General features: G+C 39.3%; 1 protein-coding gene across 4 annotated transcripts in view; it reads left to right on the top strand.

Moving 5' to 3' along the window:
* The window catches only part of FSTL5 (follistatin like 5), a 359747-nt gene that overhangs the window by 204252 nt on the left and 138667 nt on the right, over nt 1–16828 (top strand). For 2 of the 4 annotated variants that reach the window (XM_081875293.1, XM_081875295.1), the window contains exons 6-7: nt 535–555; nt 7329–7449. In XM_081875293.1, coding sequence (XP_081731419.1) covers nt 535–555; nt 7329–7449 — 142 coding nt within the window. The remainder of the gene's footprint in view (nt 1–534; nt 556–7328; nt 7450–16828) is intronic. The other 2 variants (XM_081875294.1, XM_081875296.1) reach the window with 1 other exon arrangement.

The raw sequence follows: 16828 nt of genomic DNA on the forward strand, positions 1-16828 counted from the left end.
CAGTTTGTTCCTCACCACATATTATTTCAGCTCCTAAAAGTCTTGCATTTATAGCTTTGTGGGAGTATAATCAGGGCTCTTGTGTCTTTGATTGCAGCAAATACTACCTATACAAATATTCTCATAACATTAGAAATAAAAGGTCCTGTAGATACTTAATTCACTCTGTTTGTACATCACAGGGACTGGAGGATAAATCCATCTTTATTTCTCAGACAAATGATAGCTAGTCATTTCGTCCTAGGCCATCTGTGTACTCTACAAATCCAAGATATCATTTTACATGATTGACAGCCTTTGTGCAAGCAGAACCAGCCTGGAATAGTAGCCGTGGAAGTAAAGTGTAAGAAATATTTGCTGAATGCTGTAGATAAACTTGATTATAGCTGGGTCAAGGTAGTGTCCTTTAGCATCTGTTCAACCTACTTTATTATGATCACTCACATTATTGATATGCCTTAGTACTGAGATCATATTGCTATGTAGGACTAAAATTTGAAGTCTGAAAAATGTCAACTGTTTTATCTTTTACAGCTGTCCCCACTCCTGAATAAGGTAGGCACAGATTCCATAGAAAGAGACCCTATGTTGCTGTCCATATGACTCAAACCAAGGGAAGGGCAAAAAGCAGTTGGACCCAGTTCTAGATAATCCAATTTAGTACTGAATGCATAGTTCCTAGTGCTGATTTGGTGTGCAGCTTGGATGGCATGGTTGAAGGAGGGGCTCCCTTGTGAGCAGGAGATTGGTGGTGGTCTCACAACCATCTGATCTGTTGTTGAGTCAGGAAGAACATTCTCCCATTAGCCATTTGTTTCTACCACCCCTATTATTTCAATATACGTGAATGAGCACTCTCAATAAATCCCAGATGCAACACAGGGATAACAATATTTTATGCACCACCCAGTTGATGGCTGATCAACTAGGAAGCAGAGGAAAGTGGAGTTGGTTCCAGACCCCAGATTTCTATACTGGCTTCTGCTGTTGTGCTGCTGTACCTGGTTCAAGGTGTTAATGCTAAGAAGCAAAACCCTAAATGACCTTGGATCCAAAATTTGAAGGAACATATTCCCAAGTACCTTTCATCCTAAACTTTCAGTTAGTGGGAGAGGCCCTGTTCATGGTCCATGAGATGGATGGTAACATAGAATCACAGAATTGTAGAGCTGGAACAGACCCCAAGAGTCAGCTAGTCCTGTACACTGCAATGATAGAAGTTATTATCTGTGGTGGCTCCCCATCTGCGGAACTCCATCATCTCATCAGGTTGTCCCCCTGCTTCAGCCATGCACACACAAAATCAAAACTCATTTATTTGTCCAGATCTTGGTGAGATAATGAGTGTCAGGTCCCTATCAGAAGCTTTATCCGCTATTATCTTTGTGATGTGTTGTGATTGTCGTTTCTTTGCTGTTTAAAATTATTCTTAGGTGTCTTTGCTATTTTACGTTGTTAGCTGCCCTGGGCTCTCTTTTGGGAGGAAGGAAAGAATGGAAAAAGAATAAAAAGATAGCTAGGTATTTCAAACAAGTTAACCCTGTGATTCACAAATTACATAAGCCAGAATAGAGGAATGATTAATTTTATATACAATATCTTGGCATAAATAGATTGTGGGGCACAATCTAAATCAGCAAAGTTGGTCAACAGCACATTATGTTCCGTCAAAACTCTGGGTTATAGGTTGTGGCTAATAGGATTCATCTTGTCGCTCCCTTTCTGATCTATTGGTGTAATAAAATCCCCAAAGCATCTGGTAATGGGAGTGCTTAGTAGGCACTGTGGGCATTTTACAACCCCACAGAATCAGACCCTAAATATAATCGTCAATCAAGGGCTATCATGCTGAAAGTCCCCCTGTGAATCTGTGGTGAGACAAATTTACTTGCGTGTTTTCTATGCCATGAAAGCAATTACAATTCCTTGCATAGTTGTAAATTCAGTTTCAATTATTGCAGGTGTCAATGTGACTGCTTAATGCTGAGAGGTGGATACTTAGAGTACCAGTTGTTTTATGGGAAGACACAGTGGTAAAATGTACTTTACCAGTGATTCATGCATTTGTTTTGTTACCAAGGAAATATATTTTAATGAAAAGCAAAGCTTATTCACACATTCACAGGAATGGCATGCAGAAAGCACAGACTGATGTGTGACCCTTCTGTGCGCAGACAAGGATATATACAAATGTATGCTGGCCAGTAACAAATTGACACATTATTTTTACAGACTTGATTGTATGCTCTCCCCATGACTCACAATCTATTTGGTTCATTAGAAGACACTTACACATAATGCCTGTAGCAGCAACTCCATTCTAAAGGTGCCTCAGGCTGGAGGTGGGGCAGCACATGTGTCAATCAACTGCCCCATGATGACAAAGTCTCTCACCCCAGTTCTTCCTCTGGAAACAGTTCCCTTATGAAGACTCCTAGGGCTAGACAGTGTGGCAAGGGGTGTAGAGAAAGTCATTGTCTGATGCCCTGCACAAAGTCTCTCTCCTACCTCACCAGGCTGTTGCAAATAATAATAATAATAATAATAATAATAATAATAATAATAATAATAATAATAATAATATATTTATACTCCACCCATCTGGCTGGGTTTCCCAAGCCACTCTGGGCAGCTTCCAACAAGAGATTAAAAATACATTAAAACATCAGCCATGAAAAACTTCCCTAAACAGGGCTGCCTTCAGATGTCTTCTAAACAGAGGGGGGAGAGAAAGGTGCACAAGCTGGAGCTCTTGGATAGAAAAGCACGCTATAAATATACAGTGGACCCTCTGGTTACAGATTTAATTAATTCCAGGGGGCTGTGCGCACCATGAAAAATCTGTAACCAGAGGCGACCAACTTGGATGGCTTCAAAAGAGCATTCAACAAATGCATGGCACTCCTGGCTATCAGTGGCTCTTAGTCACAATAGCTATGGTCTGCCTCCATGGCTGGAGAAGCATGTTTCCAGATACTAGTTGCGCAAAACCACAGGAGGGGAGGGTGCTATTGCACACAGGACTTGCTTGTGGGTTTCCCTGGTCCCTGTGGGAACAGAACTAGATGGGCTTTTGGCCTGATCCAGCAGGGCCCCAGCAACACCATTGCTATGTAACACCATTCAGAGATGATGTAAAGAAAAGCCAGCAAAGCAGCTCAATTGCTTTAACCACAGAATTTCACAGTCCGGACATTTATAACAAAATACCAAAATGAAACAAGCATGTTTCCAACCTTGATAACTAACAGGCAAAACATACTCTGAAGTATGTGCTATTGCACAGCTTTGATGTCTGAACTACCAGCTCTCATTCTAGCCTACCTCACAGGGCCGTTATGAAGATAAAAGCAAAGACAGCCTTGAGCTCCCGGGAAGAGAATATACAAATATTCAACAGCAACAAATAGATGCAGTTTCACAACTCTCAGCAAATCATACATATACACATAAATCATTTTGCCAGCCTTGACTGAAAAATGGTTAAAGTACCGTCTAAAGGAATATTGACTTACTGCAGCTATAAGATGTTTAATTATTCTATGGTTGTATTTGCTTATTCGTTTTGCATTTTTCACCTTCTGTGGTTACTGAATATTAATAAATAGCAGCCCAGTGATGATAAGCAGACCAGCAATGGCTATGTGGGAGACATGTGTGCTGTCTTTACAAAATAATACATAATTGACTGGTTTGGTATGTTTTGTTCAGAAGCAACCACCTTGAAATAAATGTGGTTTCCCTCCTACTGGAGGAAAAGTGGTGCCATTGCAGTCCCTCCCTGTCTATTTTCCAAGACAGCACACTTGGGAAGTAAATGACATGGGCATGGCTGCTGGAATGTAGCCCAGTGTAAGACTCACATCTGTTGCTGTGCCCACTTTTTGTCTCTGGCCCCACCACTGGCGTGTGACCCAGAAGGTACCTCAGGAGGGAGCATGGTGCTTAGGCTGAAAAACATTCACCACCCTTGGTTTAAACCAGTGGTCCTCTAGCATTTTCAGGCTACTTCCTGCTTGGTTCCATAAACTCACCCCCAGCGCTCCCCACCCTACAAAAATTGTTATTCAGAATAGAGGTTTGCATGACCCACTAAGGAAGATAATAACACCATAAACTTTGAAACAGTAGTGATTGATTGCACATTTATTCAAAATCCATTAGAATATATTTAGTTGGATTAATTCAACAAAATTTTGATCCAGTGATACCAGGAAGGATCTTAGACACCACATTTAGTAACTATTTCACTGTTGAGTAAATTCTTAATGTGATGGATGGACTTGATGAAGTGATACCTGTTTCCCAATGTCTTCCCAATGGTTTAAAGTCACTTAAATCATCACCTCCAGCTCCCCCTGCCTCTTAGCAAGCCCCCAGAGGGTGGCACCACCCCCTTTGGGAACCACTGGTTTAAACCAAGCTTCCGCAACTTGCTGCTTTCCATAGGTTGTTGGTTTTCAACTCTCACCAGATGCAGCATGGCCAATAGTCAGGGTGGCAGAAGTTGCTTAAAGCATATAGAGAGCACAGATTGCAGAAAGCTGATTTCAGAGAGAAGAAAAATGTCACCACAATAAAAGCCTCTATCTGAAAACTTGCATAAAAATTGGGGTGGTTTGGGGTTAATTATTATTTTTCTTGAATTTATATACCACTCTTCACCAAGAGACCACAGGGCAGTTTACAGCATAAAACACAAAATGCATGATATAATCGTAAAAGGAAACAAAGAGAACTCCTCGCCTCTCCAGATGTTTCCTCCTAATTCTCATGCTCCTAATTGGGTGGGTAAGGGGAGCTCACTGCATCCCCCCATCTGGCTTTTTGGCTTTGATAAAACCAGCAGCATTTTTACGTGTGCTGAAACTGCTGTGGAAATTATACTCAAAAGAAAATGAGTCCTACAGCTGAAGGCTGATTTTGCCCATCTTCACAGAGCCCCTTTTTCATAGGCAATAGTGAATACTAAGGCAGTTTCAGACTGTGCTTTTATCAGGACACATTTGATAGGTAAGACACTTAGAATCAAAGGACATAAAATTACATTCCTGGTGGTCTTTCTGAACTCCACGAATAAACATTCATTTGCAAAACCAGAAAGAGAACAAGCACCTTCTAGCCTCTCATTCCATGCTGGGATCATTAAACAAACACAAGTCTGTCTCTGAGTTGGGTAAATTTACCGAGGAATTTTTTATTTTTTATTTTTAAGCAGAAAAGTTGCAATGGAAACATCCTTACTAACCTAAAAAAAAAGGAGGGGAGTGCAGGCTTTCTTTATCATCCAATTTTGATGGACAGCATTTTTAAGAAATAAACAGAATGAATGTAAATACATTATAATTGCTTTTTCTGCTTATAAGGAGCTGCCTTTGTTTGCAAGAGACTGACATTTGTAGCACAGAACTGAATGTTATCCAGCAAACATTTTTGGTGTGAGAGAAGTGGGTTGGGGGCCGGGAGGGAGGTTTTAGCAAATGCTAAAATGCTTTAAAGGTGGTCTGTTTTGCACAACTGGTGTTTACTGGTGTTCACAGCCTATGTCAGCTGCTGCTTCAACTTTATTGTTTTAAAACTACTTTTTTAAAAGTAACACCAAAACCACCAGGCAGCTGCTCAGATCCGGGTACATGATGGTGTCACATGCATTTAAGTAAGCGGGAAATGAGAACTTTCAGCTCAAATTTAGGGAGGGTTGGAATATGTGGCTTAAAACACAGGGAGGTCATTTTCTCTTGCTGTGTTTCAAGGAGAGTGGAGTATTTTCACCCAATGCACATTTCCCAGTTCATTTCCCTGTGCCTGTAACACACACACACACACACACCCAGTCAAGTAAGCTGAGCTGTATAAACTGTCGCAGCAATCAATCAGCACCAAGGTCAGTGGCTAAATCCTGTGTTGGCCCTAGAGATGTTCTCAGTCTCAATGCCAGGGCCAGTGGCTCCTGGACACCAGCTAGCTATGCTGCAGTCTTCACCCCGGTGGTTCCAAGGTGTCAGCAATGATGGCTCTCCCAGAGTGGAGCTCACCATCAAAATGGACTGAGCAGTGACAGTAATCACTTCAGTAATAATTCAGTTGTTTCCTTAGTTTACGTAGTCATTTAAAGGTACCTATCACAAGGTCTGTAAGAGTAGTAGACACATGCTTTGCATTCAGAAGGCCTTGAGTTCAATATTCAGCACCCCCTGGTAGCATTGGGAAAGACCCCTGTCTTACATCCCAGAAAGTCACTTCCACTTGGTAGCAACAATATTTAGCTAGATGGAACCAACAGTCAGATTCTGATGATCCTAGAGACAAAAGAGAATTAGATCTGGGTATCATCATTATGTCGATGAACAATTTCCATACAGTCTTAATCCTGCATTTTTGTGTAAAATTTAATAAGCACGGGAATTAAGGCAGAACCCTGTAGAATTTCCTACAGGATATTTCCCATGTGACAGGACAGCAGTTAACCTGCAGCAATTTTTGGTACCTTTTCATAAGATGGAGTCAGAAACAACGTTAATTCAGTGTTCTAATTCTCAACCCATACATGTGGTCCGGAAGGACAGCATAATTTATAGCAAAAACTGCTGAGAAGCTGAGGACAACCAAGGGGATCGTAATTCACCTACCTCTTTTCCAATATAGGTTGTCTTTCAGAGCAACAAAGGTAGTTTTAGTAACTGTGAAAGTTATGTGGCCTATAATGGTGATGATAAAGTTGCCTGATTTTTCCAGATCCCTCGCTCTCACAGTAGACCACACACCACATCTCAGGCATTTCCAGAGGGTCTACCAAACAAGAAGTGGGGGAAAGGGTGACATACTGGAGAAGAAGTGGTAGGAAATTCCCCTTGGATAACTATCACTGCATTCAAGAAATATTAGGTGCCACACTCTGACGTTTGCATTAGAATGCTAGTGGCAGAAAGGAAGAGCTTGCTATTCTTCTTCCATGCATGATGAGGATATATTAGACTCTCTTAGTTCTCTGGGAGCAGTATCTATAATAAAGATGAGACTGATTATCCTGACAAAAAAATGCCTTTCAACAATCCAAAATGCATAGTTTGTATTTCATTGTTAGCTCTTATTGTATGTCCATAGAATTCCAAATCTAAATGTGCATAGTCAATGAAAATGTATTAATTTTTTTATGAATGGCACTATATAATTACAAAGCAACTTGAAATTTCTGACTTTACACAGTTCTAGTTCATTGCCCTACAGCATCCTTAAAATGATCTATTAAATGATATTAGGAATACTTAATTATTCCATTCAACCCTTAGAGCTCCAATGTAATTTCATGGTTATAATTTTCTTGTCAGGTAATAAAACAGGATGAGCTTGGCAAGGATCTGTCTGACTGCTCTCTTTTCGATCTCTTGAAATATGATGATTATAACGGTGACAAGCACCTAGGCCTGGAAGAATTCTATAGAGCATTTCGTGAGTACAATTTCTAGTTTTATTCCCAGATTTATCTCCATATGAATGTATGGTTTCAAAAAACCTTGGTGTAATATTTGAAACAGATCTTACAATTTTGCAACTTTTCTTGAACTGAGGCCCACTACAGTAGAAGCCCACCCTTATTTAAGTATTTATTAAGATAATGGAATATTTGCCAACTATCTTCTATCTCACAAATGCTAGTATCAAGCCAATAACAAATAGCATGGATGGAGAAATTTTCTGTACCTACTGACTGCTCATGCAAAGGTGATTGGTGTGGAGGAGAAGGGTTCATGCCCCCCCCCAAATCTGGCACCTTCCAGATGTTTTGGGCTTGAACTTCCATCACACCTGACTATTGATCAAACTGCCTGGGACTGAGTGGGAAAACATTTGGAGAACATCTGTTTGCAGAAGGCTTACCTACTGGGTTGGCATTCAGATCTGTGCACATTTAAATCCCAATCTACAAAACACACCCCAAAACAATATGTGAACTGAAACAGAGCCAACTTTCTAAATTCACATTTGTCCAAAATTTGCAATGTAGTTCTCCAGCCAAACTGTACTTACAAACATGCTTTTATTATTGGAACTTGTGCATAAAAATATTAGTTGAAATAACATACAGAAATGCAATACAGTGGTACCTCGGGTTAAGTACTTAATTTGTTCTGGAGGTCTGTACTTAACCTGAAACCGTTCTTAACCTGAAGCACCACTTTAGCTAAAGGGGCCTCCTGCTGCTGCCATGCCGCTGGAGCACGCTTTCTGTTCTCACCATGAAGCAAAGTTCTTAACCTGAAGCACTGTTTCTGGGTTAGCGGAGTCTGTAACCTGAAGGGTATGTACCACTGTATAGCAAAGGAAATTGCATGAAAAAAATGTGTACGTTAGTCAAAACTCTATACATAAATATACGAGGAGAAATTCACACAAAAATGCTGATGAATTTGCATGAATATTTTTTTTTAAAAAAAAGCAAAGTGCCTCAGAAACATGGGGAACCAAAGTTAAGCATGGGGAAATGAGAAACAGAGAGAACCAAAACTGACATATCCTTCTGTTTATAGTTAGAAGACTGTAGTGGATCTTGCTCTCTTATCTTTTTGCTCTCCCATCATTCCTAATCTTGGAGAATATCTATATACCACAGACTCTTCCCCCCACCCTTCTGAATATGCTGCATGACAACCTTCTGTTTTACTTCCTTTCTGCAAATGCATCAGATCCTAGTACTTAGTGTTAATTAGTCTGTAAAAACTAGTTTTCTTTGCTTCCAATCAGTAGCACCAGATTATGCCTCATGTTTATCTATAAGAATGCATCAGGCTACTGGGTAACCTGTTTACAATTATCTTGATTTTAGCAAGCTTATGTAGTTTTGATTGTGCTTTCCCTTAGGGAGGCTTACTAGCACAGTGCGTGAGAATTTCTGCCATATGTTTATGGACCATGAAAAATAATAGCCTGAAAAATATTTGAATATAGGGGTCTGGTCTGGGGGGGGGGTGAGTCTACAACTGAAAATACACATTTCAATACTAGTGTTTGGGATTCAGGGTCTTTAGGAGTTCAGATTCTGTTTAAGTTTCCTTTCTGAAGTCAGTTAGGCAATTAAATTCTGTTTAAATATGCAGACAGGACAGGAGTGTGAAACCGGCATGATTAATTATCACTATTGTTTCATTAGCATTTCCTAGTAGGGAAGATTTTTTTTTTCAGCAGTGTAGTTAATTAGAGCCTTGACTGTCATCTGAAGATGGTAAGTTCAGAATCAAACATGACTGAAAATTACTTTGTGAGTTTTATGATTTGGCATCTCTAAGCCAATAGTGATTTGGATTCTGCAGCTCAAAAATCAATTTTCTTTTAAATACTTTTTAATGGGAATGTGCTGAATTTTCTCCATTTTCAGCAGAAAAATAATGCTTTCTAAAGTTTACCCATTTACAGTGGTTCATTGTTCATAGCCCTGATCAGCTACGTTTTTAGCACATTTTTATAAATATATATGTCTCATTATGTGGTAAATTAATGTAATTGAGGGAAAACTAAGCTAATTCAGAATGAGAGAAATCTTATTCAGAAAACATTGTCCTCACTTTGAGAGAACTTCATAGGAGCTCAGTGACATCCTCACATAATCGTATCTTATGGACTGCTTAATGACATCTCTATCACTAGGAAGAACAGTATTTTTAGTACCCAACGTCCAGCTATTTACAAAGAGGCTCAGAATAAAGTACTGCTCCCACTATCTGATTGACAGATGTGCATACGTTTTGCTGCTTGACTATATTTCAGGGTGGCATGCCATCTCTCTGTACGGCTCCCCGGTGAAAAGAAATGATGGGGGAAATCATGTGAAGGATTGCTGAAAGGAGGCACATTTGCTTAAGGAGAAAATGTTAATGAAACTTCCCCAATTTTCTCACTATTACAAACATTTATGTTCGATTAGAAGTGTTTGAAATCTACTTGGTGCTCTCATGTATAAATTTTTTATCGCCACAGTGCACAACTTGATTGGACAAGCTTTAAATGAAATGGAAGTGTACTGATGAAGCAGTGGATGTATTTAGCAGGGAGTAGTTGTTAAACAGGTGAATTGGCCACATTAGCAGAAAGATGTGGGAAATCCTGGTGAGCAGTTATAGGGGAAGAGTGTAGTCTGGAAATCTGACTACATGGCTGTGGGACTGGCTGGTATGGTTAGGGAGTACCCATGGGGTCAAGTAGTAACACCTACCTGGAGCTGTGGGGCCCTAGGAGGGGGTGGAGCAGGAAGGCTTCCCTACTCTCCTGAAAGGATGGGGTGTGAAGAGGGGCAACCTCTTACTCATGTAAGGTTTGGTTCACCTAGTTTGGTTATTTGTTAAATCGCACATCTTGCGTGTCCTATGCAGATTGGTTTGGGGTTCACATGAATAAATTTTACCTACTTCACCCAATTTCTTTCTTTCCTGAGTGGTCACAATAACAAAGCACGGGAGAACTAGAGCAAAAATGAAATGGCAGCTTTCAGCGATGATCTCTTGAGAGGTGAAATTACATGTGCTAGAAGCTTATTCTGTGGGTTTACCAAGATCAGTGGTACAGGGGATACTGCTGTAGTAGCAGGCCCAGAGCCAGTGTTGAGGAGACTCTGATTTATTTTTAGAAGAAGAAGAAAGTAAGTTTCTACCCCTGTACCCATGTCATATAATGAAAGTTATGAAGCAAAATGTGCAGACACCACTGACAGCAGTTATTTTGTGAGATATGATCCTGTCTGTGCCATGGCTCATGCGCTTTCTCCAGGCCCTGATCCCAACTGCCACATACTCAGCAGAAGTTTCCAAAATGGACTTCTGTCTGTGTACAGCTGTATGCACAGAGAACCTTGAACACAATTTGGAATTCTGCATGAACAAGTCCCATCATCACTTTTGCTGAAATCACAGGGGTCAGGGAGAGAGGGCAGGAGGCATAGTCCCACTAACTTTCCATGCAGATGTGCAACAGAAGATGAGAATAAGTTCTTTCTTTCTTTCTTTCTTTCTTTCTTTCTTTCTTTCTCTCTTTCTCTCTTTCTCTCTTTCTCTCTTTCTCTCTTTCTCTCTTTCTCTCTTTCATAGTCTTTATGTGTTGTATGTATTTTCCTCATATTGCAATATTACTCTGACTTGGAATGCTTCTTATAGCAACAGTAATTTTGTGTTTACTATTTGTATGATTTTTGTGTGTTGTTTTTAAAGTTGAAATAAAAAGTAATTTCACCTCCCTATTAACATACCTTTAACATCAAGTGAATGATCTCAGGTAGCCTTTCACAGCAGTGCACAAAAGTCCCATGCTTGCAACAAATAAGTAAGCAGCAACAACTTATTCCTTTGATCACTTAAACAGATGGAAATGTGTAGTCCCTTCACTTTATGGAAGCGGCAGAGAACAGAAAGTCAATAAGAACAGAATTGATTGAATACCGTGAATACAAATAACAAGGCTTTATTATAAATAATGGAAGTAACATTCCACACACATCTTTGTAAAGTGAAGTAGAATCACCAACATGACTTGAACTGTGAGTTGTCCATCAGATATAACACAGAAGTGTTTTTGAGGCACCCTATGAAATACAATCATATTTATTCTGAACAAACAGCCAGTAGTCACTCGGTTCTTAAATGCTGCAGAATATTCAAGGAACAAGTCTTGTAATTCACTGTACACGAATACGCATAAAGTCATAGTATTTTTATTTCATAAGCTGCTTTGGAAACAATATGATGAAAAGCAGGGTATACTTTTTAAAACAAACAAACATAATACATAAATAATGGAGCATCCTTATTCACTGCTATGAGTGTCAGTGCTGGAAGTGCTGCCCTAATGCATGGTTTTCTCTGTATTTAATCTCCATCACTGGCTAATTAACTTCATCCTGAGTATTTTTAGGTGGCATGGACAGAATGTGAGAGTGAACTCTGAGGCCACATATCAGAAATGCCTGTCTGGTTCAATGAATAAATTAATAAAACAAACTAGATGGTCGTAGTCATCAGCAGAGCATGGGGCGGTGTTACCAGGGTGCTACTGTGATTTCCAGGAGAGAGACAGGAGTGGGGCAAGGTTAGGCAAGCTCTATACTAGTGGGTGTCATGAGCCCACAATCTAGACTGCCAGAGTAGGTTGCAATAATAAAATATTCAATTATAAGAAAAATAAATCAATTTCAGCCATAAAACAAGTGTAAAAACAATTAAAAACAGTTCCACAATGAAACAATTAAAAACACTTCTGACAGTGGTACCTTGGTTCTCAAATGCCTTGGTACTCAAACAACTTGGACCCAAACACTGCAAACCCGGAAGTAAGTGTTCCTGTTTGTGAACTTTTTTCGGAAGCCAAACGTGCTTTATTTTAAGTGTTACACTTCTGATTTGAGTGCCACACTTCCGTTTTGAGTGTCTCTGAGTCCAGTCTTTGCTATTTATTTTGCTTTATTTTGCGGCTTTTTTGTTTTGTTTTTGTGACTTTGTGAAACCCAGTTCAGCTACTGCTTGATTGATTGTGTGACTGCAGTACATGGTTTATTGTTTTCATTTTATGAATCAATGGTCTCTTTAGATTGTAAAATTCATGTTAAATTGCTGTTTTAGGGGTTGTTTTTAAAAGTCTGGAATGGATTAATCCATTTTGCATTACTTTCAATGGGAAAGCGTGCCTTGGTTTTGGAACACTTTGGTTTTGGAACAGACTTCTGGAATGGATTAAGTTTGAGAACCAAGGTATCACTGTATACGGAAAAAATACAACTATTTAAAAACAATTCTGCCTATAAAAACAGTTAAATATAGTTCTAACACGGTTGCAGACTGAATGAACATGACAGGGTGGCCTGTCTCATTTTGCTACCTGAGGCAAGATGGGTATGTGTCACCTCCTACCCCATACTTGTTGTTGTCTCCTGCCTACCCCCCCACTTCTGCCACCACCGGAATACTCCCTCTCACTTAACTCAGTAAGGAAGGGTGTTCTGTAAGGCCTTGGAATTTATCTTTTCTGCCCCAATAGCAGGGAAAATGAATGGTACCACCAGACGCTGGAACATCTCCCTCTTGATAAAATTTGATTGGGGGGGGGCATTCCGGCAGTGGTGGGGTGAGTGGGGCACAGCCTCTTGCACTCCCACTGCCTGAGACGGCTGCTTCTCTCCACCTAATGGGTGAACCTTCTCTGGAACATGCGAGAGGAGAGTGGGGCTGTGCAGACATGCTCCATCGTCAGCATTGCACATGCTGGCTTGTGCCAGCTCTGATGGATGTGCATACAGCACAAATATCTGCAGGAAGGAAGCTTTGGACTATACAGCTGAAAACCTGAATGCTCCTTCTGTGCTGTACAGAAGGACACAGAAGGTTGACACAAGCCAGGGAGCAAGTGGAAGATTCAGAACAGTCCTACCCACATGTTGATTCAGTCCATGAGCAGTCACTATGACTAAGGTTACCAGTATTGAAAAAGAAAGAAAAATGCATGATATAATTAGACTTTGGTTAGCATGAACAGTTCATTTTTAATGAACGTGTAATTCAGAAATTATGGAAGAAGTACAGTGCTCCCCTCCATGTCATTGAACCTTTGACTTCAATTAATACTCACAACACTGTTAGATGTTGCTAGTGATCTGTACAGTTTCACATGTAATATGAGTCCACAGACACTTTCCAGAGTCCACAGACACTTTCCAGTAAAAAATAAATCTGAAGAAGTGTGCATGCACACAAAAGCTCATACCAAGAACAAACTTAGTTGGTCTCTAAGGTGCTACTGGATATATATATATATATATATGAGCTTTTGTGTGCATGCACACTTCTTCAGATTTATTTTTTACTGGAAAGTGTCTGTGGACTCTGGCAAGAAAAGGCACAGTTTCACCTCTATATCCATGCAGTGTGTGTGGTCTAGTTTAAAAATAATGTTCAAGTTGCCTTTTTCTTCTTCTTTACTTTAATTGGATGATGGTCTTTGAGAAGGATTCAGCAAGATCCTCTCTCTGTTATAGAACTGCTAAGTACAACTGCTTTGTCATAGACAGGAACAACTAAGCTTTAGTATATTTCCCCAGCTGTATTGGTTAAAACATAAGTATCAAAATAAGGGATCTTTGCAGATAGTCTTTAAAAAAAATAAAAATCCCGCCCTACTTAATAATAATGTTTTTGACATATTTGGAATGCATCAAAGGAAGCAAATCAGTTAAATATCATTAAAATAGCCTATATTTTGAACAATGAAATCGATTTCAGTGAATGTCCTTTATGTGAAAATATAATGTAAATGATACCTTACACTGATGGCCATACATACATAAATGCCTTCCCTGGAGGAATTCTGGTTGGTTTTGTTCCATAGTTGAAAGAATACTATTATGATCGGGGGGGGGGGGGTAAAGTACAATTTTAGATGATTCCACTATAAAGTTCATTTCCAAAAGTAATAAGCACATGTAGGTATTACTATAGTATTCCTTTGTAACTCTTGACCTGTCTTTTTTATTCTGTCTTTCATGTTGAGCTCTTATAATGTACTTTCTATTGTGTACCATTTTTCCTTGTTCACTTTCCATCTACTTCAAAGACCTCAAAAGATACTATTGGTGACCAGGTGAAATAAAAATGTAATGTAGGCATTTAGAGAGATCTTCAGAGAAATAATGTCGATGAAATGGTATACCCATAATAGTGCTCAAGAGTTAGAAGCAGGTACCATTAAAAGAAAAGAAAAAACATCAAGTTTTAATAAACTTTTGTCATTATTTTCTTTTCTTCCATGGAAGTTAAAGTAGTATATATATGTTATGGGTCCTCTTCCATTCAAATGCTCAGTCAAACATTCTAAGCTTCCGTCAAGTAGCTGCATTATGTGTTAGTTGTGGACCAGGTGTGGGGTACCTTTCGCTCTCCAAATGTTTCTGAACTACAACTCCCACTAATTGTGGCCATTGACCATGCTTGCTGGGGCTGATGGAAGTTGTAGTTCAGCAACATCTGGAACCAAAGGTTCCCTACACCTTTTTTAAAACAACGTTGTGGGATCACAGGAAAGTAAGTCATCGAACAGTGTAGGAATGCCATTGACAGCTATTGAGAAATGTGTGCATTTTGTATACTCAAAAGAGTACAACTGGTATACAGTAGTAGATAGGTACTATGTGAGCTGTGCAACAATTAATATTCCTTCTGGGTTCAACCTTCACTTGGGCCATTCATTCATTAGAAGCCAGGTCATTTTCTGTCTGCTTCACTCCATTTGAAATAGGAGAGTATTAATACTGGAGGGTCTTCAGTACATGATTCTTGAAAGGATTACTGAGGTAAAGTATGTGAAGTCCTTTGAACACCTGAGGAGGACGATGTTCAAAACTCCCATAGTCTCCCATAGTAGACATGCCCTAGCATTTGGAAGCACATCTTTTTTTCTACAAAGAACCAATAACAAACTTTAGATAAAGAGGGAATTATTTGTCTTCCAGATCATCCAGGAGTTTCACTTAACCAGCATATAGCAAAGCTATTTGCTAACAGCTATATTTGTGTTCATCACTTCAATATACACACACAAGATGCCTGACTAAAAAGCTCCCATTGTGACAACTGATTACTTCTGAGTCACTGATAGATTTTGTAAAGTCTACACTCAAAATGAAAAATCTTTTTCTTTTTCTTTTTGAAATCCTACTTGTGGAAGTAGAATGCATCTTTCCTTGACTATGTCTTGAGAACTGTTATGAAGATTACAAATGGAGCTTTGTAAATCAGATTCCTTCACTATGTGTTAATACTGAAACACTCGAGATATGAGCTTTTTAAAAAACAACAACCAACAACAACAAACCTTAGGCCTTTTGCCAACCACATGCTGCTATATTTTAGATGGTTATTGTGTATTTTGAAATGCACAGTATATTTGCTGTGACTGTGTGGTACAATGTGGAGACCTTTAAATGGAAATTATTCCATATATTTGTAGGTAAACTGAATGAATAAGAAAAAGAGTGAAAATACCATACATAAATAAACCTTCAGTATTTTAGATCACAGGTTTCAGGAAAACCAATAAACTTAGTGATTAGAACATAGGCTCTTTTCAGGCATTCACCCCAATGTGATTAAAATGATGTGATAAGAAGGTGAATTGGCAGCACACTTGCAATATTGTTCTAAAGGAAACTGAGATCACTTGCTTTATTTATTTGTTTATTTTATATCCCACCTTTTTTTCCAGCGCAGAGCCCAAGGCAACTCACAACATGAATTAAAACAGATACAACTAAAAACACACCAATCACTATAAAAATGTTTGTTTTTTGAAAAAAAGAAAGTAAAATAAAATGTAAAAGTTGACAAGTTAAAAGAACACTGAATTCTAATACTTAAAATGATCTAAAACCACAACAGAAAATAAAATGTGCAACATCTACCCTCAGAAGACTCTGCTATAACAGCAGAGTAATAGTCAAAGGTCTATCTTTGCCTGCCAGTGAAAGGAAAGCATTGGGAAGGGGCTGTATAGACTCCAGTGGAAGGGAATTCCACAATCTGGAAGGAGCCACTAAGAGGGTCCTCACAAAATGTGCAGGTGAAGGTGATGGATCGAGAAGAAGGCCGCCTCAGAAGATAGCAAAGCCCAAGCAGACACATTTAGGGAGATATAGTTCTTCAGATAGCCTGGACCCAAACCAAATAGGACTTTGTAGGTCATAACTAGCCATAGCTGTCAACATTTCCCTTTTTTTAAAGGGAAATTCCCTTATTCCGAATAGGATTCCTTGCAAGAAAAGGGAAAAGTTGACAGCTATGTAACTAGCACTTTGAATTGTTCC

The sequence above is a fragment of the Podarcis erhardii genome (genome assembly GCF_964252035.2).
Source record: "Podarcis erhardii genome assembly, chromosome: 9".
Taxonomy (NCBI): domain Eukaryota; kingdom Metazoa; phylum Chordata; class Lepidosauria; order Squamata; family Lacertidae; genus Podarcis; species Podarcis erhardii.